The sequence below is a fragment of the Montipora capricornis genome, chromosome 5, assembly GCF_036669925.1.
Source record: "Montipora capricornis isolate CH-2021 chromosome 5, ASM3666992v2, whole genome shotgun sequence".
Taxonomy (NCBI): Eukaryota; Metazoa; Cnidaria; class Anthozoa; order Scleractinia; family Acroporidae; genus Montipora; species Montipora capricornis.
The window spans coordinates 15,582,675-15,610,230 of NC_090887.1; the positions used below are offsets into that span (position 1 = coordinate 15,582,675).

Here is a 27,556-nt window from a genome sequence, read left to right on the forward strand (position 1 = left end):
AAAATACACAGAATTAAAAATAAATAACAACTGAAAGTTTGTTTATACCGGTTGTCTGGATAGACCACTCTTGCAAGTGAGATCTCAGCCATTACGCTCCGCAAAGCAGATAATTATAAAGGCTCAGGTGTTGCCTTTTCCTTCGCTGTTGACCGGAGTGCTTCAAAACTAAGTTCTTCCGCCATTTGTTTGTTGTGTGTGTGTGGAATAAAAATACATTAAAAAAAAAAAGTTCTTCAACCATTTTGTTCAGGACAGAGAGATCGTGAAGACTGGGGCGAGTTCACAAACCCGCGGGAGAATGATTCGAACATTTCAACAAAATGGCGGAGGGAAATATTAAAGACAGAAAATGCAAATAGACTTACTTATTATCAATCTTTTTTGAAGGATTCCGGTCCACAGCGAAGGAAGGGGCAATATGTGATTAAAAGACTTTGTACCCGAGCCTGAGCCTTAGTCTGTTGAAATGGCGGAGCCGATTTCGCCGATACGAGTGACACGAGTGGTCTATCCAGACAACTGGTAAGTCAAATCTTTAGTTTTTTATTTTCATTTCTATGTTGTTTTAGGGTGGTCCGTATGGGGGGTCCGTAGGGGGGGTCACCCGCTTTAAGATGACAACAAAGGCAAAAGTCTGAGATAATTTTAATTTTAATAATTGTACTTTGAAGAAAATGGGACACATTTGACACATCACAAGCAGACTACTCTTCTTGGTTCTACTAATATATACACAGGCTAGCCATTGCTCCAAGCCTTTAACACTATTCCAAAACATCTTCTAGTGTAGAGTGTGACCAATTTTCTGCCCTCGGAATTTAGAAAATTGTCGAGTTTTGCTCAAATAAAAATAAGTAACAGTAGTATCTGACAGCGACAAAACAGTAGTTAGACTATCGATGGATTATTATCTTGAGATTAAAGCAAACTGTGACACATTTAAAAAATCACTCGATGAAAGTCTTTAATTATCAGTGTTCATATATGACTTAAAAAATCCGATGGGAAGACTACATCGATCGAAAACCACATAACGTTGGTTTTGCACTCTTTGTGGATTTTAAGAAACACTGCATCACTTTTGACCTTTAAAAATTCGACCAGGCTAAACAAAACCGAATATTTACTAGACAAATAACTGCAAACAAAACTATCTTATTACGTGTTTTAATAGGCTCAATAAACATGGAATAAACTGGCAAAGACTTGGAAAACTGTTTGAAGTTTAAAATTACATAGCCAGGCCGTATTCCGTACAAGTTACGCAAACGATCTTTCACGTCGATCTTTGCTTTTTTCGATACAACACTTCAACATATTGGCGTAAACTTGGCAGATCTTCGGCGTAACCGAATGAATCTTGGTTTTATACCAGTAGCATCGACATTACTAACGCTCTGAGCATCAGGTGCATGTTACGCTCAATATTCTAGCACAAGAAGGGTTATTTTCCGTATATAATCCAAATTAAAGCGAATACTTTTACTCCTCCCCCGCGTTCGGCCGCCATTTTTAATGTTTTTAAAATGCTCATCGCCATGGTGATCATGTTATGGTTCGTGACGTAATCCATTGTTCTGGCTTCTTCCAAAACTGGCATTCTCCCGGACTGATAAAGGGAGTCGGAAGCTTTGTTTTGGGAGCGTAAGTAATTAAATGACGAATTTATTTCCTTGGCGATGAAAAAATTGTATAAAATATTAGGGTGTTCCATCGCCTAGGAATTATCTGTAGCACACATGAAAGGCACCATGTTCTTCCAAAGATTTCTTATCGCCGCTTTCGTCGCTTTTATAGGTAAGCCTTCAATTTTATGTATAAAACTATTCTTTTACTGAAAGCAATGAAGCGCTTCACATATTTGGCAGACAATTTATTTCGCTTCAACATGTTACTAGAGTTCTTCAGTCTCACTTTTATCCAAAACGATGAGACCATATTTTTTATCGATACGAACAAAAACCGGCTGAACAATATAATTCACAGCCTCTATTTCTACGAACCCTGATTTCGGAAAAACTTGGAATCCGTTATATTAGTTATCAACCGTTGTGGCTGGAATTGTATGGGGGAGCAGCTGCCTCGTTGGGCAGTAAAACAACAGAGTTTGTTTTCACTTTATAGCTGAAAGTTAACAACTGTTTGAACCGGACTCAGCAGTCTTTAGACAGAGCAAAATCTTTTCCTTCTAATCCACCGTTATAATATCGAATGAAAGGAGAAAGGCAAATTTTCATCGTCAAAACGTTTCGTTCGGTTTAAACCAATGACTGCATTGGTTGGGTCTGAGAGCAACGATTAACGTGCTCTTGTGTTCTGAACTTTCAAATTTTCAGGACTATCCAAAAACAAACTTTTCACTGAGAATTTAACCGTTTCATTGATTGTGAGTGTCTGGAAACAGTTTTCTAAATCTGACAATTGTAGTTGCCTGCCGGAAGCCGTCTAAAAGGCTGTTTTTTTGTTTTTTTACTCAAATCTAAATCTACGGTAGATATAGTATGAAATCAGTCAATCATTGACTGTTAAGATGTGAAAAACGTGAGACAGCGCTTTTGTAAACATGCAATTATTTAACATGTCAAGCTATTAATATTAGTAGCTTGGCAACTAGAACACAACAATAACACTGTGTGTTCTCGAAAGCCCTGTGAACGTAAAAACGTGCCTCGAGTAATTTACTTCGAAAGAAATGTCATTGTTGTGTTGTTACCTTGGTGCAGACACCAACGCATGCACACAATAAACTAGACCCTCCGTGAGGGTACACTGGGTTGCCTGTGGTACGTGCACCGTTCCAGACAATTTTCGTACAAGTTGGGGGGTCATTAAGACCATTTAAGGGGTCACCCAGAAGTCATACCAGCAGAGGCCCTTTGGCTCACAGGGCCTCACACGTTCGTACGACGAAACAGATTATTTTCTGAGGTTAAAAACCTGGCTACCGGCCTATTAATTAATCATTTTGTCAGAAAGAAGAAATTCCTGTCCTCTTTAGAAAAAATAGACACGCATTGCTTACGTGTGGTAGTGAAGTAACACAGCGATTTATTCCATATAAAATGTCAACTGAGCTGTGGTTTGTCTTCCAAGAGATTCAAGTTGTCCTTGCGTAATATGTAGCTCTAACAGTGCACAATATTGTTTTGGTATTGTCTATCATTGTAGTGCCATGGTAAAAGTCTTGGGTAAATAGCCTGAGAAGACATGTCAGGGTTGTATATAAGAGCCGGCAGCCGGCGAAGTTCGCCGGCTTCTCTGTCAGGTTTCGCCGGCTACTTTCATTGTTTGAAGAGTCAAGACATGTAGAGGAGATGATGTTTATGAGGTCTAAACTACTTGGGCTCAATACAAATAAAAACTTGCAGTGCCTATCTTTTCTGAAAACACATAAAAGACTTCGGACTCAAGGGCAGTTTAAAAACGTTATGCTTGAGACTTTCGTTTTGAAAAAATCTTGCTGCGGTGGCGGGAAAGTAGGAACAATATGATTTGTTGTCCGCCATATTGGATTTCGATATCTTTAAACAGCCACCAATTGTATCTTACCGGAAGGAAAAATCACTCAAGGACGTTTTAGTCCGCGCAAAACTTCCTTTAATCACGCCGCAATCATAAAAAAACCTGTAAACAAGGAAACACTTTCAAAAGGTTTGTTCTCAATCCAGATGGAAATTTACATATGATGTTCTGCTAGCAACATGCTCAGCCTGCGTTCACGCATCTCTTACCACAACTCAACTGAGGAACAAAACTAGCCCCTGATCATTCACTAACCGCTCCTTCGTTTTCACTTCGAACCTTTCAGTTGATCATTTATAGCGAACGTAGAAGCTGAGGACTCGTAGACTTTATTTAAGCACTTGAACGTAACGCTCCTCGGAGTTAAATCCTACTTGCCCGCGTAAGTGCTCGTCCTCTCGAGGGCATCTCTACGCTTCAACATGACAACGGATCTTTATCCAACGTCACTCTTGATCAACTCTCACTGCTTTACGGAACTCCTAAACTCTTCGGAAAAAACACTACATCACTCTTAAACCGCTCGAGTGATTTTCAATTTTCGAAATTACTACAACCAACTTCCGCGAGCATATTTTCCCGCTAATTACACAATGGAACGAATGTGTGTCATCTTCACACCTAAACAGGATCGAAACATCCTTTACGCCATTGGCCAATTAGTATCCTCCAATCAGCTTCTTTATTTAACAACCAATCAGAAGCCCTTGCTGGTCTAGTCCTTCAAAGTATGTGCCATGTTTACACGTTGTCAAGTGGCAATATTTGCCAGGCTCGTTTGCTCCAGCAAAACCACCAAAAAGATACAAAAAATATCCCTCAACTTTTTGTTTATAGGATTGTATTATTGAAATGTCGCTTCGTCTTTCTTTGAGTAACATGGTTTTCATAGTATAATTGCAGTTTGATTCATTCCTGTAATGTCTGAGTTTCACGGCCCAAAATGCCAGGAAATGCATTTTCCGGCATTCAGTTTTCAAAAATTTTCCGGGCGAGCATGCCCCCGGACCCCCCTAGAAGCGATGGGCTAAAGCCCATCGTGTGGGTCCTCCGGACCCACAACCGTCTACTTTGCAAAAAACTCCGGCTACTTAAAACCTTAAAGAAAACCCTGCATGTGGTTACTAGTAAAGTACTGAACCCAGAAAGATTGAAGAAAATAAATGGGAAGTGAGAAACATTGCCTTCTGGGCTGACACGTTGATAATTTTCAAGCTCCCTCACAACTTCTTTCACGACAAGTTTAAGCGTGCCTTCTGAGCATTAGTCTCCTTCGCAGCCGCTCGGGCCGGAGTGGGGACGGGGAGCGTTGCGTGACTCCGGCCCGAGCGGCTGCGAAGGAGACTATCTGAGCATCTGACAGCTTTGTAATACTTAAGATTACTAAAGTTTACCCCTCCCTGTCCGGCCGGGTTAGTATCTGGGTGGGTAACCTGAAACATATACCCCTTCGTAAAACAGAAGCATTGGACCGAAAATACTATTAACGTTAACAAATGCGAACTCAGCAAGGTACAGATTTTGTTAGCTTGCTTTATGCAAAAACAAATATTGATGCAAGAGTAAATTGATACACAGTTTTTAGAAAGAGCAGAAGGAAGTTTCCAGGACGGTCGCTCGAGAATAACATAATTACGACGTGAAAACAACATTAATTTTGAACCGTGCATATAGAATATAAAAAGTTACGATCAGCGACTAACATTTTGGGAAATTTTTGCTACGTTCAATTTTGTTATTAAATAGGGAGCTTAAGCACGCGCGTTTTTGAGACGCGTGCGGCAACCGGAAGTGAACATTTTGCCCTCCAGGATAGCGGTCTCAACCAGATTTTTAAACTTAGGGTCTCTAATAGTGAAAAGATGCTTAGCGATATAAATGATGTGGTTGTGTGAAGACAAGTTAAAAGGGAAAACAGCTCACTTCCGGTTGCCGTCCGCGTCTCTCAAAAAGGCACGTGCTTAACCTCCCTATTGTACCTTTGGTTGCACAAATAAATCGCAAAATCGAAAGTGACATCGCCGGAATTCAGCGGGCGCCGTGATTAAGTTACCGCGGCATGTTTACTCGCCAAACAGTGAAGCATCTGTATCAAATGATGGCAAGATACCGGGTTTTCGTAAGTTTCTTTTTCTGTCAAGTGTTATAGTGCTAGATAAACTTTGTTTATCGTAGTTAAAAATTCCGGCGTTATCTCTGCGGTAGGAAATTATGTTATTCGAGGTATGTACTAATGCATATTTCACTGATCCCGAGTGTCAGTTTATTTAGCGAGCGTTTGCGAAACATTTAAGAGCTGTAAGTTTTAGCTAAAAGGATGTCAAAATTTGAATTTTCTCCGTGGTGCGAGGCAAACGGCATATCTTCAAAAACAGCTGAGATTTTAAAAGATCAGGACCTCCATGTTGAGGGAGCTTTAAGGCTGCTAACACCGGACGACATTGTCGAGCTTGGCCTCACAAAGGGGCAAACTAAGCTGCTGGCCAAAGCCGTGATGGGACTGAGAGCACCAGATTTGACCCCGAAACCAGCGGACACTAAACCCATCACAACAACTAGCCTTGCGAAAGACCAAGGTCTCGACGAGATTCTGACGAAACTGGACGACGGTGGAGGGCTAGATGCACTACTTAGCTGCGGCGGCCTTGATGATTTAAAACAAAGCGTCCACTTAGCCACTGCAGTAGCAAGTGTTATAAAGTTTGACAAGAAATGAGCGAAGTCAAAACAAAGATCACAATCGCCCAAACTCGAGGTTGACCATTGTTTCTGCTAAGTCAAAAATTTACTCTCCAAGACGAGGTTATTTATCACCAGGTAATTCCATCATTTTGGAAATAGCAGCTACTTTATTATTCATCGGCGTCACAATTTTTTGCTGATTTTGGGGCCTGAAGCACGCTTCCAACAGACCTGCTTATTTTCGTGAACCTTTCCTGCTGACAGGGCAATACTAAAAATATCCTCCCGTATCACATTTCAACCTTAAGCTCGAAAATACAATACAAAACATGATATTTTAATTCACAAAGGCAGAAAATATCACAGAATCCTTTTCCAGCGAAACATTTTATTGAAACAAGCAACATAAAAGATGCACTAAAAAGCCATTCGCGTTGCAATGACTTTCGAGCCCATTGCTGGTTAACGAGAATAACAAACTCACGAGGCAGAATGTATATTTATATTTAATTTAAGTTAGCACAACAGAAAGACGCTAACCTCATTTTGACACGAAAATGCTTTACTATTGCCATAAAAACCAGGGTTGTCAATAAGATTTGAAGTAGGTGGAGAAATTGTGAAAGTAGACGGCACTGGGAGCCGTAGGCCCCCGCATAGGCGAGGGGTCTGGGGGCCGCCAAGGCCCCCAGCGGGGTACAGGGGCAGAGCCCCGTTGGGTCCAGGGGGCGAAGCCCCTGGAAGCAAAATGAGTTTGACTTATTGACATTGACAAAAATTGCCTTTCCTCAGAGAAATTTTAACAAGTCTCACTTCCTGAAAAGAACATTAAGGTATTAACAACTAATCAGCTTGTTTAGAAAAGTCATAGGAGTAAATGTAACCATAGGAAATATTCTTCAGTTGACTTCTAAGCCGATCTTGGTTTTCGCTGGTTATAGGAAGATTTAATTTAACAAGATCACGATAAAGTAACTCGAAAGAGCATTTGACCTCATATTTGTCAGCGTCTTTAGGTGGCAAACAGAAACGTAAACCACGTGCTAAAACAATCTTCTCAGTCTCGGTCAAGACACGATGGGAATAATTGAAAATGATATCGTCGTTGTTTAAATTTGACACTAGGGATTCCAAACTTACGTTTGAGATTACTGAACTTCTTTTCAAGTTTGCTTGAATTGTGTTTCTTGACTTTCATAGCCTTGGTTTCGATAACAGAACAGACGTGGTTGTAGTCAAGTGGGGACAGAATAGTCTGAAGAATGGAACGTGCTGACTCATAAGACTTCTGGAAGTTGCGGCGCAGTGAAAACTTCTGGTTCAGCTCGTAGTTCAACAAATCTTCTTTGAATCGACGACATGCTCTCGTTTCATGAGGAACGTAGGAAAGATGTGGAACAACTTGCATTTTTGCAAGAAACCAATATCCAATGATGTTTTGTTGAAGCGTGTAAGATCTTTTTCATAATCCCTGACTATCTCCAATGTCGTTTGGCCATACCGCTAAAAAACAGTATCGTATAAACTCTTGTTCTTAGGCCATCGTAGCTTGATTAAGAAAATAACACAAACAGCGGTGATAAACATTGTATTCCAACGCATTTTTATAAAACTTGACGTTTCGTATGCTAGTCAACACACATTTTCAAAAGTGACCGTTACAATTTTTAAAAACTATATATATATATCGTAAACAATAGAGGTCTGGAACCTAGACTGAGAAAAACCATCTGCAGCAGTACGTGTCTGGACATAATGAAAAGTAATAGCTAAAACAGCAATAACTTCTCACTGCTAATATTGACATTAAGGGAAGGCTTTAGCTCTTGAATGAACAAAGTCTCTGTAATTTTGCAGTGAAAGTCAGTTTTTCCGGACGCTAAAATGTCAAAGTGATCCCATTTTATGTCGTGGCCAGTGGTTTTCACATGATCAGCAATGGCTGATGAATGGTCACTTTTAGCTAGGGCCTTGAAATGTTCTGTTTTTCTGTCGTGGAGTCTTCGTTTTGTTTTGCCAATGTAGAATTCATCGCAGTTCCAGCAGACAGCTTTATACATGTAGACGACGACCTTGGACCTCTGAGATCGGTTCAAGCGATCTTTGTATGGAAAAAAGGAGTTGATGCGGCGTGTGTTTTGGAATATGATCTTGAGATTGACGAAAGAGTAGAAATTGTATACGCAGGATTTCAGACGTTTCGTGACTTGGTTACTGTGAAGACCTAAGTAGGGTAACACGATTAAGATATCTTTTTCGGGGACTGTAGCTTGAACAGGGTTATTTGATTTGTTTTTATTTTTGTTCAATACATCGTTAATGTTGAACGTGATAACGCCTTGAGGGTAACCATTTTGCAACAGGAGCTTTTTCAGATCTTTAATAGCGGCCTGTAATAAAGATGGCAAGGAGCAAATTCGGAAGCTTCGATAGGTGAGAGTGCGGATGAGGTTGATTTTGTACTTGCGAGGTGTGAATGAATCCCACTTGGTGTAAAGGCCTGTGAATGTCTTCTTCCGGTAGACATATGTAGAGAAAGAAATGCGTTAGAATACAATGTTTATCACCGCTGTTTGTGTTATTTTCTTAATCAAGCTACGATGGCCTAAGAACAAGAGTTTATACGATACTGTTTTTTAGCGGTATGGCCAAACGACATTGGAGATAGTCAGGGATTATGAAAAAGATCTTACACGCTTCAACAAAACATCATTGGATATTGGTTTCTTGCAAAAATGCAAGTTGTTCCACATCTTTCCTACGTTCCTCATGAAACGAGAGCATGTCGTCGATTCAAAGAAGATTTGTTGAACTACGAGCTGAACCAGAAGTTTTCACTGCGCCGCAACTTCCAGAAGTCTTATGAGTCAGCACGTTCCATTCTTCAGACTATTCTGTCCCCACTTGACTACAACCACGTCTGTTCTGTTATCGAAACCAAGGCTATGAAAGTCAAGAAACACAATTCAAGCAAACTTGAAAAGAAGTTCAGTAATCTCAAACGTAAGTTTGGAATCCCTAAAGTGTCAAATTTAAATAACGACGATATCATTTTCAATCATTCCCATCGTGTCTTGACCGAGACTGAGAAGATTGTTTTAGCACGTGGTTTACGTTTCTGTTTGCCACCTAAAGACGTTGACAAATATGAGGTCAAATGCTCTTTCGAGTTACTTTATCGTGATCTTGTTAAATTAAATCTTCCTATAACCAGCGAAAACCAAGATCGGCTTAGAAGTCAACTGAAGAATATTTCCTATAACTAATCAGCTGCTTTATATGTTTCTTCTATGTGGAAAACGAAGACAGTCCAGCGGTAATCCAGGCAGATTTGTCACCAGTCTTTTTCTTCTGTCCATTCAACATGGCGGACAGCAGAATCGATCGCGTTGTTTTTCCGTACGCGTGTTGAGTAAATTATAATAGAACTCGTTTAAAATTACCCAACAAGCAAAGAAGGGACAAAATGTCACCAAAAACCACTTTTATTGATGACTGCCTTCAGGATATATTGAATGTTTTCCAAAGTAGCCGGCTGCTTAGTGGGGAGTAGCCGCCAGAGTTCGCCGGTTGCCGGCTTCTAATGAAATCCCTGAAAAACTGTCCAGTTAAGCTCGCATATTATAAAACATGATGAATTCATGAAGGCCACCTTTTCCAGGGAACAAGTTTTTGAAACAAAGAACATGTTTGCTATTAGAGGCAAAAACCCCTTCCTATTTCATTACGTGCGTGAAGAGAAAAAACTCAGTCCTGTCAAATATGCGCAATATTACAACAAACTAAAATTTCAGGATCAAACCGTTTCCATGAAGAACCTTTTCCTTGAATAATGAAGCACAAAATAGACGACAAGCTTTCTTTCAAATAATTCTTGGCTGTCACATTTCCAATTTTTTTTTTACCTGAAGACTGTGCACAGTTGATCACAGATCCACGTAAGGTGTTCGATTCGTTCTCTGTCTTTGTTGAACCCATAAGTTACCTGAGAATTTTCCATTTGGTTTCAGTGTTCTACATAAGAGCACACTTGGAAAACTATTAGAAATGCAGCTCACTTTGATTTCGGCTCGACGGGCGACAGATTGTTGTCGAAGTCCATTACTCGTCGTTTTTAAGATTCCATCGCCTGTCTTGTTCAGTATCCAGTTGACTTGCCAGTATTGAGCTTCATAAGGGTATATTTTGTTCAAAAATCCACTAAAACGCCATTCGCGTCACATGACTTTCGACGCCATTGCCGGTTAAGTTTATCATTCTACTGTGTCCACCAGAGAAATCTACGCATTTCCACTACCTTCTCTATCCTAAGAAAATGCGAGAAGAAGGCTCTATGCACAAAGATACCAGTTAGCAGGGGAGTGACAAGCAAGACTTTTACCGACACGGAAAAAAATAAAAATAAATAAATAAAATAAAACGGAGAAATCTACCAATTTTCCGACTGGGATTGCCATACGGCAACCCAGTAATAAGTTGTTGCATTACTCAAATCTAAATCTAGGTACAGAATGAAATCAGTAAAGCGTAGATTGAGATAAGATGTGAAAAACGAGAGGGATAGCACTCTCGTAAACATGCATTATTTTACATGTGAAGCTATTTATATTAGTAGCTTGGCAACTAGGACACAATAATAACACTGTGTATTCTCAAAAGCCCTCTGGATGTAAATCTTTCCTCAAGTAATTTATGCGCCGATCAACTCGAAACTTCAACATCCCCCCTCCCCCCCGGGGCAAGCCCCGAGCATTTGAACTTTTGAAGATTGGATCGTTCAAATTCCCGTTCCCTCGGGCCAAAATGCTGTTCAATAAGCAAGTGTAAGCTACTCTCTGTTTAACAAGGGTGCTGTAAACTTATTAACAACAGAAAAATTTGGTTTTATCAAACGTGTTGATAAAGGTCGAATTACCACCGTGAACGATTTGGAAAGCTGACATTTCGAGCTGCATGTATTTTAAATTGTTCAGTGTCGGTTGATTACCTCTAACAGAAACGTACACCTTTAACAATGAAATGGGGCTGTGAAAACGCACCATATTGTATTCACTCTACAGTACGCCAAAGATGAATGATTTGATTTGCTTTTATCATAGGCAGCCCAAGCTCGCGTCACTGTAGACAGCCGGCGGGTCTAAAACACAGGTCACATTCCACAGGTCACATTCCACAGGTCACTCGTTGCAGGTCATTGTTTTAAATTTTTGGAAAGTAACCAAACCCCTCAATTAGGCTAACCCTAGGCCTAAAACCAACCTTAGGCCTAGGGTTAGCCAAATTGAGGGTTTTGGTTACTTTCCAAAAGGTAAAACAATGACCTGTAACGAGTGACCTGTGGAATGTGACCTGTGTTTTAGGGCATGTACTAAAACCCGAAACACCGAAACGAAACCATCGGAACGAAACCACCGGAACAGCCGAAACCATCGAAACACCGGAACGAAACCACCGGCTTCATCGAAACACCGAAACAGCTATCGCAACAGCCAAAATGATCATGCAGATCGCGAGATTTTCTGAAATTCTTTCACTCGTGATGTAGTTTCACTGTAAGTAAAATAATTAGTCGTTTTGTTCAAAGTTGTTCCTTTCTACACAAGCACACAATAGACTTGGTAAATTCAGTCTCCGCCATTAACTATCTCTTCGAAATGCAAATACATTCAATAATACAATAATTTACAAATGCGTTAACATTCTTTTATCATAACTGTGTCGACACCTCGTATTTTTGTTTGTTGCCTTGGTCTTTGAACTGTTCCAACCTCGTTTTCACTTGCTCGCCGTGTGCGCATCATTGCTTGACATAGTTAACAAAGGAAAAATAATGAAATGAAAGAATCTTCTGGTATGCTTAGGGAATCTGCAAAGATTGTGAGTAAAGAGCAACTGAATCAGGAAACTTAAAGGAAACCATTCGAGAAATTATTATAAGCGACAATCAGCCCGGAGGTCAAATTTTTTACTGCAATCGAGTCAGTTTCGATGGTTTTGTTCAAGTTTTTATAGCTGTTTCGTGTGTTCCTGTGGTTTCGTTTCGATGGTTTCGTTCCGTTGTTTCGGTGGTTTCGTTCCGGTGTTTCGATGGTTTCGGCGGTTCCGGTGGTTTCGTTCCGATGGTTTCGTTTCGGTGTTTCGGGTTTAAGTGCATGCCGTGTTTTAGACCCGCCGGTAGACAGCCGTTGAGAATTTAAACCCGTTATACGACTTTGTATGGTAAATAAAATACCGTCGATAATCAAGCCTAAAAAACGCTCAATTTTACGTTCATTCAATAAAATGAATAAAAATTACTCACCTCTGGTGTATTCTTGTGCCTTTTGGAGCTTATTACACCGTTTCGGGAAGTCTGTGTTTTCAATGTTTTCAATGTTCTAAGACGAAGTCAAGGCTGCACACTAAGATTTCGACAGTTGTCAGCTCAGAGGCGGTTTGCGACTCGAAAATCCATCCCAGCCGCGATTTTTTCACGCAAAGCTAACGCCACATCATTTGCGAATCTCCGTGAATGTTTCGTTGACAAAAATTCCCACGCACTTGGCTGGGAATGAGCATTTTCTGCTTCGATTCCACGATAGCTGATGAATTTAACAGCTGCTGATAACCGGTGAGGACAGGAAGCTTGGGTCCGAGGTCAAATTAACTCCACCCGATAAGGTACAGTCATTTCATTTACAACACCATAAGCCATGTTTTTCCAAAGATTTCTTATCGCCGCTTTCGTCGCTTTTATAGGTAAGCACACCAGTAATGTTAACTCTCGCCGCTCCAGTTCATGCCTTCAATTTTATGTATAAAACTGTTATTTTACTGAAAGCAATGAAGCGCTTCACATATTTGGCAGACAATTTATTTCGCTTCAACATGCTGCTAGAGTTCTTCAGTCTCACTTTTTTTAATCCAAAACGGTCATTGTTTCACCAATACAGAAAGTATCCTAAACATTCTTAAAAGCTAACCTTAGGCCTAATTAGGCCTAAACAAGAGTTTTTAGACCTAAGGTTGGCTTTTATGAATGTTTAGGATACTTTCTGTATTGGTGAAACAATGACCTGCAACCCGCGACCTGCGACCAGCGACCAGCGACCTGCAAATTAGACCCGCCGGTTATCAACCGTTGTGGCTGGAATTGTAGGGAATTTAAGATGTACGACGGCGACCGGCGACGAAAACGTCACCTCATAATATAACTTGGCTCTATCGTAAGTCTTTCGCGATTATTCAGTCTAGTTCGCGTCGTACAACGTGGGCAAAGTATCCTAAAAATAAATCGGTACGAGCGGTTTCAAAGTTAAAATAGAGAATGAAAGATTTCCTGTTGCATGTTAACGTTGTCGTCAAAACCTCAAATTTGGTGATTTCACGTCGTCGTTATGCAGAGGACCGCTAACATACTTGCTAAAATCCGTGCTGCACGTGCAGCACGATTATTTATGCTCTTTTAACCAATGATATTATTGCTTTGTGGCGTTGTCGTAGTCGTGGCCGTCGTTGTTTCTTAAATTCCCTTGTATGGGGGAGCAGCTGCCTCGTTGGGCAGTAAAACAACAGAGTTTGTTTTCACTTTATTTAAACAACTGTTTGAACCGGACTCAGCAGTCTTTAGACAGAGCAAAATCTTTTCCTTCTAATCCACCGTTATGATATCGAATGAAAGGAGAAAGGCAAATTTTCATCGTCAAAATGTGTCGTTCGGTTTAAACCAATGACTGCATTGGTTGGGTCTCAGAGCAACGATTAACATGCTCTTGTGTTCTGAACTTTCAAATTTTCAGGACTATCCAACGACAAACTTTTCACTGAGAATTTAACGGTTTCATTGATTGTGAGTGTTTGGAAACAGTTTTCTAAATCTGACAATTGTAGTTGCCTGCCGGAAGCCGCCTCAAAGGCTGTTTTTTTGTTGTCGGGGAGTATTAATAACCGTATCTTGCCAGCATTTTTGAGAAGAAGGGGTTCTTTTTGCCAGTCAACCTGAGATTTGTTGTTGTTTATTTATTATTTATTTATTTATTATGCAGTTACAATGAACAAAATTACATGCAGGTGTAGAGCCAAAGCCAGGGGCTTAATTTAAATAGGTTTTATTTTGTTTTGTGTTTCTTTTGCCGACCAAACCAAAACGCAGTAAGGGTCCGGATGCACTGGACTGACAAAATTTGTTTGGTCCTTCCAAAAATCTCAACAAAATTTGTCTCTGCCAAGTTTTCATTTTGTCAAACGTGGGCGCACTGAGACACAGCAAAATATTTGTTAACCACAAGTGTCAATCACACAAAAATAAACACCACCACTGTTCACCGGAAAGGTTTCATGAGATCTCAGGAGTCATGGGCTTAAGGTGATCTTTAACCGCTTCAATCGAATATGTTCCCTCGGCATATTATTGCTTGTATTCTATTTTTTTTCTTCCTTGAATTCGTTCAACTCCAGCAGAGGCAGTTGCTACTTCTACTATGCCAGTGGAGGCTTCACCTTGTTCGACTGCAACTGGTTCTAAAGTACCACAACATATTTGTCCGTAGAAAGTGGACTGAAATACTCCGACTAAAAATGGAGATCAAATTTTCTTGATTGACATTTTCCTTCAAATCATGGCATTTTCCTTCAAATCACGCCTGACAAAAATTTGTCCTGCTCCGAGGCAGGACGACGGCATCTTTGAAGTTTGGTAAACCTTGATAAAATTTGTTAGATCTAAAAATCACTGGGCACACTTGTCTCGGGGAACTGGTGACAGATTTTTTCGCAAAATAAACAAAAATTTACCCAGTGCATCCGGGCCCTAACATGGATTGCGCAGAGTGGTTGACACAAAATTGAAGCAAACTATTGTAGGTCTGCTATCCTTTGTAGTCACCAAGAGATGGAAGAGCCTTAGTTCAACAGGGCAGAAAATACGTTTTTGCTTGTGTTGTCAGGCACCACTAAATATATCGCGAGATTACTCAAATCTAAATCTACGGTAGATATAGTGTGAAATCAGTCAATCATTGACTGAGTTAAGATGTGAAAAACGTGAGAGAGCACTTTTGTAAACATGCAATTATTTAACATGTCAAGCTATTAATATTAGTAGCTTGGCAACTAGAACACAACAATAACACTGTGTATTCTCGAAAGCCCTGTGAACGTAAAAACGTGCCTCGAGTAATTTACTTCGAAAGAAATTTCATTGTTGTGTTGTTACCTTGGTGCAGACACCAACGCATGCACACAATAAATTATTGGAAGAATGTGAGTTTGAGTGAACACTCTCGTGTTATTGCTTAACTAGTTTACCCAAATGGTAGAAACGCTGCCGAGGGGAAGGGATGATGTTCAAGTATGCCTGCGGTTAACGACGGTTCATGCGTGGAATTGAAGGGAGATTTTAATAGGTCTTGTGCAGGGTCGGAACAAACCCTCATCTGAACCCCACTGGAGAAAAGAAATAAAAAAGTTCAAGAGGATACGAGCATGGTTTTTAATAAGCGCCAAGTATACTATAATTTATGTGACTGGTTGGAATTACATACTACTTGTAGGATAACCATGACCTGCAAACATTGTTCATGACCGTTTCGCTTCGATTGATATGAAAATGATCTGAGGTCAAATAAAGTAAAGAGTGTTCCACTATACAAAATTTTCTCAAAAATTTCTCTTCTTCTCCTTCCTCGGCTTCTCTCAAGGCCTTCTCGCTTAAATTCCTCAAATTTCGTTGCCTCTTCTCTTGCTCTTTCCTGTTCTTTATCCCGTAGCTCGTCACTAATAGTTAAAGTGATGAAGGTCAGGCTGCACAAAAGTTTCCTGCTAAGAAAATTCACCCATCCGCGCCTCAAAGCTGCATTCTTTGTGGCGAGACTCCCCTGCCTTCCCTTTCTTAGTCTCCCATCCCCATCCCCCTCCCCCAGAGTCTGTAGGGACGGACGGATGGATGGACGGACGCTCAGTCAATCCCGTGACAACTAAACGAAATTCTCTTTAGTCAGCCTGGTGTTGTCGACTCGGTCAAACCCAACTGTCAGTAGTAACGTCACAGAGAGAGACTCGCCGAGAACCCAACGGCCCCATTTTTTTTGGATGGCCCTCCCCTGTGAAGCCCCAGCCTTCTCCCACCTCCCCCCCCCAATTAAAAACGTACTTTTTCTTAGTGCAATATTCAACCCTACTCATCTGGAAACACTTACAAGTGTAGTTTTTTTCTGGAATAGTTGAATATGAAACATATGATGGCTTCAAACAAGCCATAAGTAATTTGATTATTTAAGTAATTCAAGTTAGTAAGTAAGGAAGTCAAGTCTATTGTGTATATATACTTAGCTTTTGTGAGGACAATCTCACAGCTAGTTTGCAGGTATAACACAGAAAGTAAAAGTAAAAAGAACGAAAATTGAGATGATACCTTGAACAAATAGCTAAGATAATATAGGAATAAAATTGAAGATTTAAAATCATTTGAACTAAGACTGGATAAACTTTTTCATAATATGATTACATGTAATTGATAATAAAAAGTATGAAGATCAATGATCATATCAAGCCTCAAGTCAAATTTTCTATTAGTATCACCCAACTAGTGGACTAATGCAAATGCTGCATTTTGATTGGCTATGGTACTATTAGTAATAGTCCTCGAGTAGCGAAAGGTGTGACGCTTTCTTTCGTTTTATTCGCAAATAAATATTTCTTCAACTTGCATTTGCTAACTTTGTTATTGCCTTTTCTGCCCGACTAGTTGGGTGATATACTAAAACAATGAGGCCCTTCGCCCTCAAGGGCCACTAGTCTATAACCCATTCGGCTTCCCCTCATGGGCTATTGACCCGTAGTCTAATCGTTAAATAGTTTTTTTTTTAAAACGTTGAAAGATCAAATAATTCTATGTGAGTCAGGTATTAAGTTCCATAGTTTTGGCACCATAAACCTTCACGATTTTAGACCGTAAGTTGTAGTGTTGGCCTTTGGCAGCTTTAAAATATCGTTACCTCTTGGGTCGCAATTACTGTTTCTATGTTCGATCAGTTCTTTGATACTGTTTGGTGCGTGATCACTATACATAGCATTGAAGACCTTGCAGACTATTTTTGCGAGGCGTTGCTTCACAAGCGATGGTACGCCTATTTTGTTAAGTAGTTTACAATAGGGCATTTGTTTTTCATTACTTAAATTAACTGCGAGGGACGAGGTTGTTTGCAACACTTAACTTGGTTTGCACGTTGCAATTTCCTATATTAGATCTTAGCACCACGCATTAAAACTCTTTGCGTACAAGAAAACAATCTTGAAAATATTGCTTAGGCCGTTTTAAACGTCGCATTTTGCATGTGCCGAATCTAATGCAAATGAGTGTAAACGATAGATTTTTCTCATTTGCATTAGATTCAGCTCGTGGAAAATGCGACGTTTAAAGCGGGCCTTAAAATATTACAATATATGCTGCAACATGTTGAAGAAAAATACTTGAGGTTATAATTATTGTCATAACAAGAGAGAAGTAGGTAAGACTGTGCGTCTATCAATTTACGGGCTTGACTCAGCACAGTAACAAATTGACTTATTTTTAGATTCACTTTGCACCCGAAAAGAGCCGCCACTTTAACCAATCAGGAGAAGCAACGTCATGTGTGACTGCTTCTGCCATGTAGCCTGTGCACAGCTGCCCGCTCTCCAAAAAAAAAATTGGAAAGGAACGCTGTGATTTACCGTGGTAATCGTGTTCAATACCACGTGATTTTTCCTGGAATGTGTGGAAAATGATTTGATTGGTTATTACCCTTTGGTATTAAGTCATTGGAACACCGAGTTTTGACTGGCTTTTATTTTTATCTCCGCTCCACATCAACACCGTAAGAACCAACGTGAGAGATTTTACAATGAGTTTGTTTGTACTTTGTGCATGGTAAAAAAAATACGAATAAAAATCTTTTTGATGGTCAAAGAGGTTTTTCTCTTAAAGTACATGCGGAATTGTTACCTTTGGAGTATAAAGTGGAAATCGATTCTTCGTACATTTGTAGGAATTGTTTGTGTCAGCGCTGAAGAAACAAACGCACTCCTGACGAATCTTCACGATGTGAATATAGCACGATTCAAAAGATTGTTCACTCGAAAACGTCTCCCTTACCAGTCAAAGTAATCCCAACGTCTTGCTCGGACCAGCCTAGCCATTCTCAAGAACAATCTACAAAGCATGTTGCCCTGAATAATTTGAGATGTGTACATATCGAGGAAAACTAACAGCTCAGGCAACGATCGGTGCTGCTCTGAAGATCACAGCGGTACCCAGTTGGAAGACTGGCAAATACATCCTTTCCTTTTAAGAGTGCTTCTATGCTGTAAAGCCAAGGAATCTTAAAACTATAGAGACACTCTTCAATGCAAGTTGGAATCTACCTCTTGGACCACCATTTTGAAAATTGAGCTCCAAAGAAATATGAGCCACGTAAATTCGAGTCAGTGTAGATCACTCAATAATGTATGCAGAATTATACTGGAACACGATTACCAACGGTAAATCACAGACGCTCCTTTCCGATTTTTTTTTTGGAGAGCGGGCAGCTGGGCACAGGCTACTGCCATGTTTTTTTCTGGGAAATGACGACTAATTTTCGCTGGAACGGGTATTCTAAAAATAGACTCGTTTTTTGACTGTGCTGTATAGGGAAGCCACCCAGGCCACAGGAACACTCTTACCTAATTCACTCTTGGTCATAACCATTTCATGTTATCATAGTGGTTTTATGGGCTTTTGTAAGCAAGTAACGAGGAACAATTTAATTAAATACATGTGTGAGTGCCTCGTGTCTTTCCTCGCACACGCCTTCACCGCTCGCGAATATCATGACAATCCCGAGCATCAATTTTTGCATTGCAGAGAACATGAGAAAAAAGACTCCGTTAACTCGCGGAAAAAAGTCGGGCTAAATACCAAACTTGTGTGTTTCACAGGGAAAGAGTCAATTTCAAGAAATTTCTCCCTCCCCTGCCCAAACGAAAAAAACAAGGGAAAAAAAGGAAACAAAGTCATGTTGGACAATACTCCATCTTGACTCAAGAATGACCATCTTAACCTTTTTTTGATGTTCACTCCTCCACAGCTTTTGCTACCGTGGAAGGGGAAGAAAGAGAGATGGGGGAAGGAAACATCGGCTTTACATTCAACGAGGCGAATGGCAAATTTATATTCCTGAAGAGAATTCCAGATGGAAAGAAACGGGACTTTGTCAAAGCCGGCTTTCATCTGGAGCTGTACTCCTTGAAGCAGTTTGATGCAAGTGAAAATGCTGTCGGTACATCAATTAATTCATTTGCAAGCCAACGCTTCCAAGTCTTGTCATTCAATAGGACAGCTTCTTTTCAGGGTTTGTTTGAGTTTTAAGTGATACAAAATTTTATTATTGTTAGAAGAAGATCCATGCTGGAATGGTACTGCTATTGCGCCGCAGTCCAAACGACAAACAACCCATTTTGCTATAAAGCCAAGGCTCTTTGTCGCTGAGGAGTATTTTTCTTGAAATATTACCCTCAAGTTACGTCTACTTCCAAACCACAACCATTTTGCCAAGCTTCTCCCTTACTCCTCCTAAACGGTGTGTTTGACCTGAAAGACCCAACATTGTTCAGGGGTAGGGAAATAGGGGATGAATGGGACTGCTATAATCTCCGAAAAAAGACAAAGAGTCCTCAATGTTTTTTGGCTTAAGCTCCTTGGAGGTCAGACTTGCCTTTTTTATTTATTTACATTAATAAATGAAGATAAAGATTGTCAATTTGCAAGATTGTTGAATGATGATCCCTCCCCTACCCCACTCCTTCTTCTTCTTCTTCTTCTTCTTCTTCTTCTTCTTCTTACCCTCCCCCCACATTTGTTCGTTCTTGCCATTCCCTCCCCCTTTGATGTCACGGAGACATCGAAACGTTGTCTTAAACATATTTCGCTTGTCTTTATTGAAAAATAAGCAGTTCTGAAATTCATTAATTTCCAAAAGTAACGCTTCCTTTAAAAAAATGTAAACATTCAGTCTGTGAATAGTCCCAGATCAGGGAGGGAGTGCCCTCGTGACACGCGTCTTCCAAATTTTGTGGTGGCGCATGTATTTTTCCCGCCCCTTACTCGCTCACCGAAATTTGAAACTATTTGCAGACGAGGCTAGTAAACATTTCCTAAGGAGGAAGTGGAGGTTCCTTTTGAACATTGCTTTTTTTCTTGTTCCTATTTAGGTATCAGTGCTGCATCTCTTGTGGCAACGACAATCCTAAAGCACCTTGACGCCAACCTCACTTTGCAACTTCTCGTCTTTAAAGAAGAAGGAAACATCACTTTCGGGAATGAATCATATGGAGTACAAAACGGAAGCATCAAGATATTTGTTAAGGTCAGCCTAAGAGGGCAACCTTGTTCCCATGGTCTTTTATCTCCCCACCCCAGATGGAGTGAAGGAAGAAAGACCTTGGTTCACGTTTCTTAGTGACAAATTTTCTTCTTGGAAGGGGTCCCCGCTTTTCTGAATATTGTCACCGCTGGTAATTTGTCACAGCCAAAACGAAGCTTGAATGTTGGCTGAAGCTTGGGTATATCAATCGCCATGTTTTTCAGCAATCTTCAATGTTCGTTTCGGAGAGCAGCTATTGGAATGTGAATCTAAAGCCAAAAAGTAAAGCGCTTGAAAGCAGTTTTTTTTGTTACAGACGTGGTTGTTGTTTTGCGTACGGGGTACAGATAATCTGTTATTTTTCACCCATTGCCAGCGCTACTCTTTGGTAATTTTTTCCCCTTCTATAGTAAGCTCAGAAAAGACAAATTTACGACTTGGCTTCTCGTGCCTCTGATTGTTTTTTTGCCATCTCTCATTTTTTTTGGGAGACACGTGACCAGCCTAAGCCAGGGTCTTTTCTTCCCTCGCTCCCTCTGGGGTGGGGAGATGAAATACCCTGCGAACGAGGTTACTAAATAGCTCCCCAATCACCACAAAAGAGTGTACACTTTGTACACTTACTTTCTTGCAGTAAGGTCTTAACGTTATTGCTAATTAAGCTAAAAACCTTCTTACAATATAGTTTTTAAGAGCAATAGTTGCATAGACATCATTTGTCGTATAAAGAGACAAACAGGATCCATTGTTTACCAGACTGATTCGTTTTGATTGCTTCTTACAATGCACTTTCCGGCCTTTGAACACGTCAACGTGTTTCCTTGATGGAGGAATAAACGTTTAATGTACATTCCACCTTGGTTCACCCGCTGCAGAACTCCCACTAATGTAATATTTGTTGAAAAGGCTGTTTCATATTTTGGATTGTATTCTTTTCCTCTTTCAGGTGGAGAACTTTACATTCTGCGACGGCCAAAGAGACAACCAGTTAAAGTGCAAGCAAAATGAGGTCGGAGAGTTCTTGGAACTCGCTGTTAGGGTAAAAAACAAAAACGGAGCTCCAGGACAAGAAGAGAGTGAAGAAGAAAAAAAGAAAAGGGGAGGCCCTTTCAAACCTGGTGAGCTCAAGGGAAAGAACAAGACTCAAATCCGCTGTTTCAAATGCCCTAAAATTTATCGTTTTGGTGACGACGAAGTTGGGACCGCTCGCCAGGTAAAGTAAATATCGCAAGAAAAACGACTCCATTGATGTAATTGGAAAAGGGAATGTATATGTTGCCAGTAAAATCCGTTTTTACCTCTAGGTTAAATTGGTGATCTTCATTTTACCTAGTAGGTTGAATACGCACTAAGATGAATTGAAGAAACTTTTTTGGAGCCTAAATTAGTCCTAGAGAAAAATTAGGGTCAGGTTAGGATTATTATGGAAAAGTAAATAATGAAAAGAAATGTGTTGGGTTGGGCATGTTCGTCGTCGTCGTTATAGTCTAGTGGTGAAGGCACAGAACTAGAGGTCGTGGAGGGTCCGAACTGACTGACTGACTGAATGGATAAGTCTATGAATAAAGAAACCAATAAGATGGTATAAAGCATTAAGAAGATGTGTTGAGATACTAAGACAGAGCTTAAGGGAAGGTATCCTTAAGGGTGGATAGCTGCTTAAACTAGGTTGAGTGCCTATTCAACCTAGGTAAAATGAGGAGGCGCGGTGGCCTCATGGTCAGTGTGCTCGACTCTGGATCAAGGGGTCCGGGTTCGGGTCCTGGCCGGGGACATTGTGTTGTGTTCTTGGGCAAGACACTTTACTCCCACGGTGCCTCTCTCCACCCAGGTGTATAAATGGGTACCGGCGAAATGCTGGGGGTAACCCTGCGATGGACTAGCATCCCATCCAGGGGGGAGTAGAAATACTCCTAGTCGCTTCATGCTAAGGAAACCGGAGATAAGCGCCGGCCTGATGGGCCTTCTGGCTCGTAAGCAGAGACTTTTTAAAATGAGGATCGCTAATTTAAAGTCCCCATAACCCCAAAATAATTTTTTCGCTAAAATGAATCTTTGCACCTGTTCAAGACGCATTGAGGCCATTTTTTCCTTTTTCTAACAAATCCTGCCATTTTAAAGGCTTCGAAAGTTGCGAAAATCCAAGCATCTTTTGTTCACGACCGAGTCAGAAGGGGAGTGGGTCTTTTCCTGTTTTGACGTCACAATGTACTTTGCATGCATTTTTACAAGGAGTTAATGCAATGTAAATCAGTTTGTGACGCCAACACCACTCTCCTTGGATTTTTGGATGCTTGGATTTTCGCAACTTTCGAAGCCTATAAAATGGCAGGATTTGTTAGAAAAAGGAAAAATGGCCACAATGCGTCTCAAACAGGTGCAAAGATTCATTTTAGCAAAAAAAGTATTTTGGGGTTATGGGCACTTTAACCTAGGAAAAACTTATTCAACCTGAGTCCGGATTTGACTGACAACATATATACCCGATTGGTCCATCCAACATTTAGAGAGATTTAGCATCGCTTTAAAGTTAAACAGCAAGCTTACATTTACATTTATTCATTAAGGGAGAATGCCCATGGATAGCCGGACACGGAGTCCCGTGCACAGGTCGATCTCCGAAGCTCACTAAGCGACTAACAGAGACTAGACCATGCAACAGACAGACCACAACAACTACATGTACAACTAGATCTCCTCGCGCATGCCCTGCTCTTTTCGAATAGTGCATGAGGTCTTTTGAGTCTCACAGGGTTTAACACTGAAGGGTCGTGAAAAGGGGCCTACGTCCTTATCAGAGAAGACTAGAAAGTCAAACCATTTGTAGATGTCATTACAAAGGCAGCACTTCCTCCGGTTGGAGCAGGGATGGTGGTGTGGTGAGGGCACTCTCCTCCCACCACAGTGGCCCGGGCTCGATTCCCAGATCTGGCGTCATATGTGGCTTGAGTTTGTTAGTTCTCTACTCTGCTTCGAGAAATTTTTCTTTGGTACTCTGGTTTTCCCCTCTCCTCAAAAACCAATATGATTTAATATTTACTAATTTGATTTGATTTCATTAGCGCACGACCCCACAAGCTATTTAGCTTTAAACATTATCCTGTGAAAATAAAGTTCTATTATTATCATTATCATTATCATTGGCCGTTTTTATACTAGAGATTCATAATCCGTCCAGACGAATTATGCGTCTCTCATGTTATCCGCCTAGTGTAAAGATGGGACAAACTATATGAGACGCATAGTTCGTCTGGGACGAACTTGGGAAACATTTTTTTTCTGCGTCTGTTAAATTTGTCTAGTATAAAGACGGGCGCAAGACGCATTATGCGTCTGGACAAACTTTCCACTTTAGTGCGTCTTCGAAGATGCACTAAAGTGGAAAGTTCGTCCAGACGAATTATGTGTCTTACGCCCGTCTTTATACTAGACGAATTTAATAGACGCAAAAAAATGTTTGCCCAAGTTCGTCCCAGATGAATTAAGCGTCTCTAGTATAAAAACGGCCATTGTCATTGTCATTATCATTATTCGATTCTCTCCAGTTGTCGGGTGTTCTCCTGGGTAATGTTTATTGTGTCTCAGCAGCTCTCCGTAGCTTAGAGACATTTCCAAGGAAGTCAGGTACATCTAGCTTGCCAAACCAGGTCTTTTCACCTTTTGATATGCTTCCAAGAGCACCAATCACGATAGGTATTATTGTGACTTTTGAGGCTCCATGAATCCTTCTGATTTCAAATGCTAGTTCCTGGAACTTTTCAACCTTTTCCTCTTCAGTTCTGGTGATGTTCTGGTCCACTGGCACAGCTATGTCAATAACTGTCCATTTCTGTGTGTCTCTATGCACTAGAGTAATATCTATTATTATTATTACTGTTTTTATTATTATTATTATTATTATTATTATTATTATTATTATTATTATTTATTATTGTTATTGTTATTGTTATTATTATTATTATTATTATAAAATTTAACATCATGTTCTGGCTGTTGTCATTGCCGTCTTTTCTTCTGTTAGGCGAGTCATAACAAATGACCAAAGGCTAACAGAATTGTCTCTTCACATTTCCAACACTTTCCTGTATTTTGTCTGAGCCAAGTATTTGCATTCACACACAAGATGGGCAACTGTTTCGTCTTTTTCTCCACATAGCAAAGGGGCAGATGTTCTCTCTGTCAATATGATGTTTAATTGACCTTGTTCTGATGGCTTGTTCTTGTGCAGTCATGATAATACTCTCAGTTGTCTTCTTCGGATCTCCTTTTTTCAACCACCTCCAAGTTTTCTCATCCCTTAACTCTGTGTTCCTGAAGAATATACTGTGCATGTTCTTATTTTCCAAATTATCTTTTCTGGTTCCCATGCAGTATGCTTAATCTTTTCTTCTTCCGATGTCAACGGTTCCTTCCCTCTTTACAGCTTTCATCATTCTCATCACTTTCTGCAGCATATGCATACAGGCAGATCTTTTTAATCAAGGCACGGTCTTCCACACTAATAAGTCCTCGTCCCCTTCGGCTCTCTTGATATACAGCCTATCAACATCACTTTTTTTTCTAGAACATGCCATATAGCGTCATCAGCTTTCTAGTTTTTCTATCCACATCTTTTAATTCCTTCTGTGTTATCCAACAGTACAGCTCGGGGATTAATGGCAATTATGACATTTATGCTGTTCAAATGGGTCTTTAAGATCTTCTTAAGCCGCCTTATAAATTTTGTTAGTGTCTCCTTCATTTCAATATCTTGAATATCATCTGCTTCCAGAATAGCCAAATATTTATAGCCACTGTCTCGGTCAATCTCTTTTATCTTCTCACCGCATGGGAATGCGATGCCCTCGGCATGTACCAGTTTCCCTTTCAGCATGATTAACACTCCACACTTAATAATCCAGAACTCCATTTTTATGTCCTCACTATAAATACGGACCGTATTCATAAGGGTATCCAACTGCTTTTCAGTCTTTCCGAATATATAAGACGTGATTTATTCTTGGGCCACCACCACCTTGACTGAGATCATACCCAGCTTTGACCTTACGGAGAACAAAGAACATGGGGATCAAGCTAATGACAAAATGAAGAGGGTATAGACTGTCTCCTTGAAAAACTCTGCCCTTTATTTTCACTTTTCCCCTTTCTCCTCCTGTCATCAGTTCTGTCTCCCAGTTTTTGTTTCGTTTCCTCAGAAAGGAAACGTCAGGGTAAACTATTTACACCGTGAGGTAGAGAAGCCGATCAAAACAGAGTTTGTAATTGGAAATGTAAACATTTATGAGATGTAAAAATAAACTTATGAACTTATGAACATGTGAACCTGAAGTATCGTATATCTCGTGATGCTTACAAACAAAAAGCGAAGGAAATGGGTCATAAATGTGAAGTTTTGACTATTTGAATGATTTTGGGTTAGATTAATTGAAAGCGATATATTGTTGAAAAATCCAAAGCTATCTCTCGTCGTGTTAACGAGTAATGCAAACAGTCTTCGCACTAGTGAGTCGTAGTAATAAATTTGGTTAGCCAGAAACCAGTTATTTTAAAGCTAATACTGGTCACTGCGTAGGTTCTCATGTAACATAAGTAATCGAAGATTCACCGAAAACGGAATTTGAAATGCTATGCAATGGTATTTGAAGGTAAAACAGGTATTTATAGACTTTATGCCTCGATGTATTGTGCACATAAAGAAGTATCTGTTCATCTCTTTAATGGTTAATATTTCTTGACAGGCTTCTCACCGTTCCAAGAGAGTCTGCGTCCACATTTCTATCTTTATTTCTCGAGAGTTTCAATAGACTGAGCGCAATAAATATGACAGACCGAGTGACCCACACTACAGTATTTTATCTTTTCTCCTGCCCTTACCATTCCGGAAACGAAATACTATATCTTTTTTGAAATAGTTTCTTGTTCACACTGTTCCCAAGAAACAGTTTGATGTTAACAGCAATTCTAAAGATATCCAATTAGGATCTACGAATGAGGGATCATGTCGAAAGCTTTCTTATAGTCGATCCAGCCCATGGCGAGACCAATCTGCTCTCTCCTACAGTTCGGTATGATGGTTTAACTATAAGTATCTGATCTTTTGTGCCTCTTGATTGCTTTCTACAGCCTTTTCACCGCTCTCCAGGTAGTTGTCTGTTTGTGTCAAGATGATGGTAGATTTCTTCTGTAGTGAATGATGCAAGTAAACAGTTTCCATGTAACTGGCAGACATGTAATGGGTCTGTAGTTCGTAATTTCATTTCCTTTGGTCTTATCTTTAATCCATGATGAAGACAGTCTTTCCTTTGGTCAACCAAGCAGGAACATCCCCTGAGACATGCCAGTTGTTTAACATTTCAGACATTTTCTGATGCAGACACTTAATGTTCTTAACCTAGTACCCCTGTACGCCATCTGGTCCCGATAGCTTAATTGCCTGTTTCCTTAATCTATCTTTCCATTGTCACACTAAACTCAACGTCTTCTTCATTATGCTTAACATCTTTCTCGCAGGTTCCCTTCCAAAACTGTCGAGATGCTTCAGTTTCCGGTATTTCATTGACACCTTTCTATGTTTTTCAGGTGCTGAAACAATCTCTTTCGATTCATGTTTTCGAAGAGTCAGTTTTGATGGTATTGCTCCTCAGTCTCTGCTCTCGTATCGTTTTATTCTTTGGCTTTGTGCAATTACTCTTTGTTTCAATTCTTCAATGATCACTTTATAACCCCTTACTTTGATGTTGTACTGGGCTTGTAGTCGAGCTTTTAAGTGTTTAGTTTTAATGGTGTTATTCTGCAAAGACTCCACTTTCCAATTTCCTTTCTCAATTCGTTTATCTCAGTGACTGGTAAGTCGCCTTTTCCACCAAGGCATTGTTTTCCCTCTACCTTTTCTTCTCTTAACACCTGTCAACCGTTCCACTACACGTCCAGCCACCTTTAAGATCCTATTATATTGGTGAAGATTGCTGATTTCCAAGTAGGGTAAAACT

The 27,556-nt window shown here is 40.2% G+C and overlaps 1 protein-coding gene across 3 annotated transcripts in view; it reads left to right on the plus strand.

The window, feature by feature from the left end:
• The first annotated feature begins 314 nt into the window (after nucleotides 1–314).
• Nucleotides 315–27,556, plus strand: part of LOC138049612 (skeletal aspartic acid-rich protein 1-like) — a 32,402-nt gene continuing 5,160 nt past the window's right edge. The window contains exons 1-4 of one of the 3 annotated variants that reach the window (XM_068895987.1): nucleotides 315–525; nucleotides 19,293–19,556; nucleotides 20,416–20,570; nucleotides 21,514–21,780. In XM_068895987.1, the coding sequence (XP_068752088.1) occupies nucleotides 19,325–19,556; nucleotides 20,416–20,570; nucleotides 21,514–21,780 (654 nt within the window). In that variant the 5' untranslated portion in view covers nucleotides 315–525; nucleotides 19,293–19,324. Of the gene's footprint in view, nucleotides 526–1,622; nucleotides 1,801–12,857; nucleotides 12,946–19,292; nucleotides 19,557–20,415; nucleotides 20,571–21,513; nucleotides 21,781–27,556 lie in introns of those variants that run through there. The other 2 variants (XM_068895985.1, XM_068895986.1) reach the window with 2 other exon arrangements.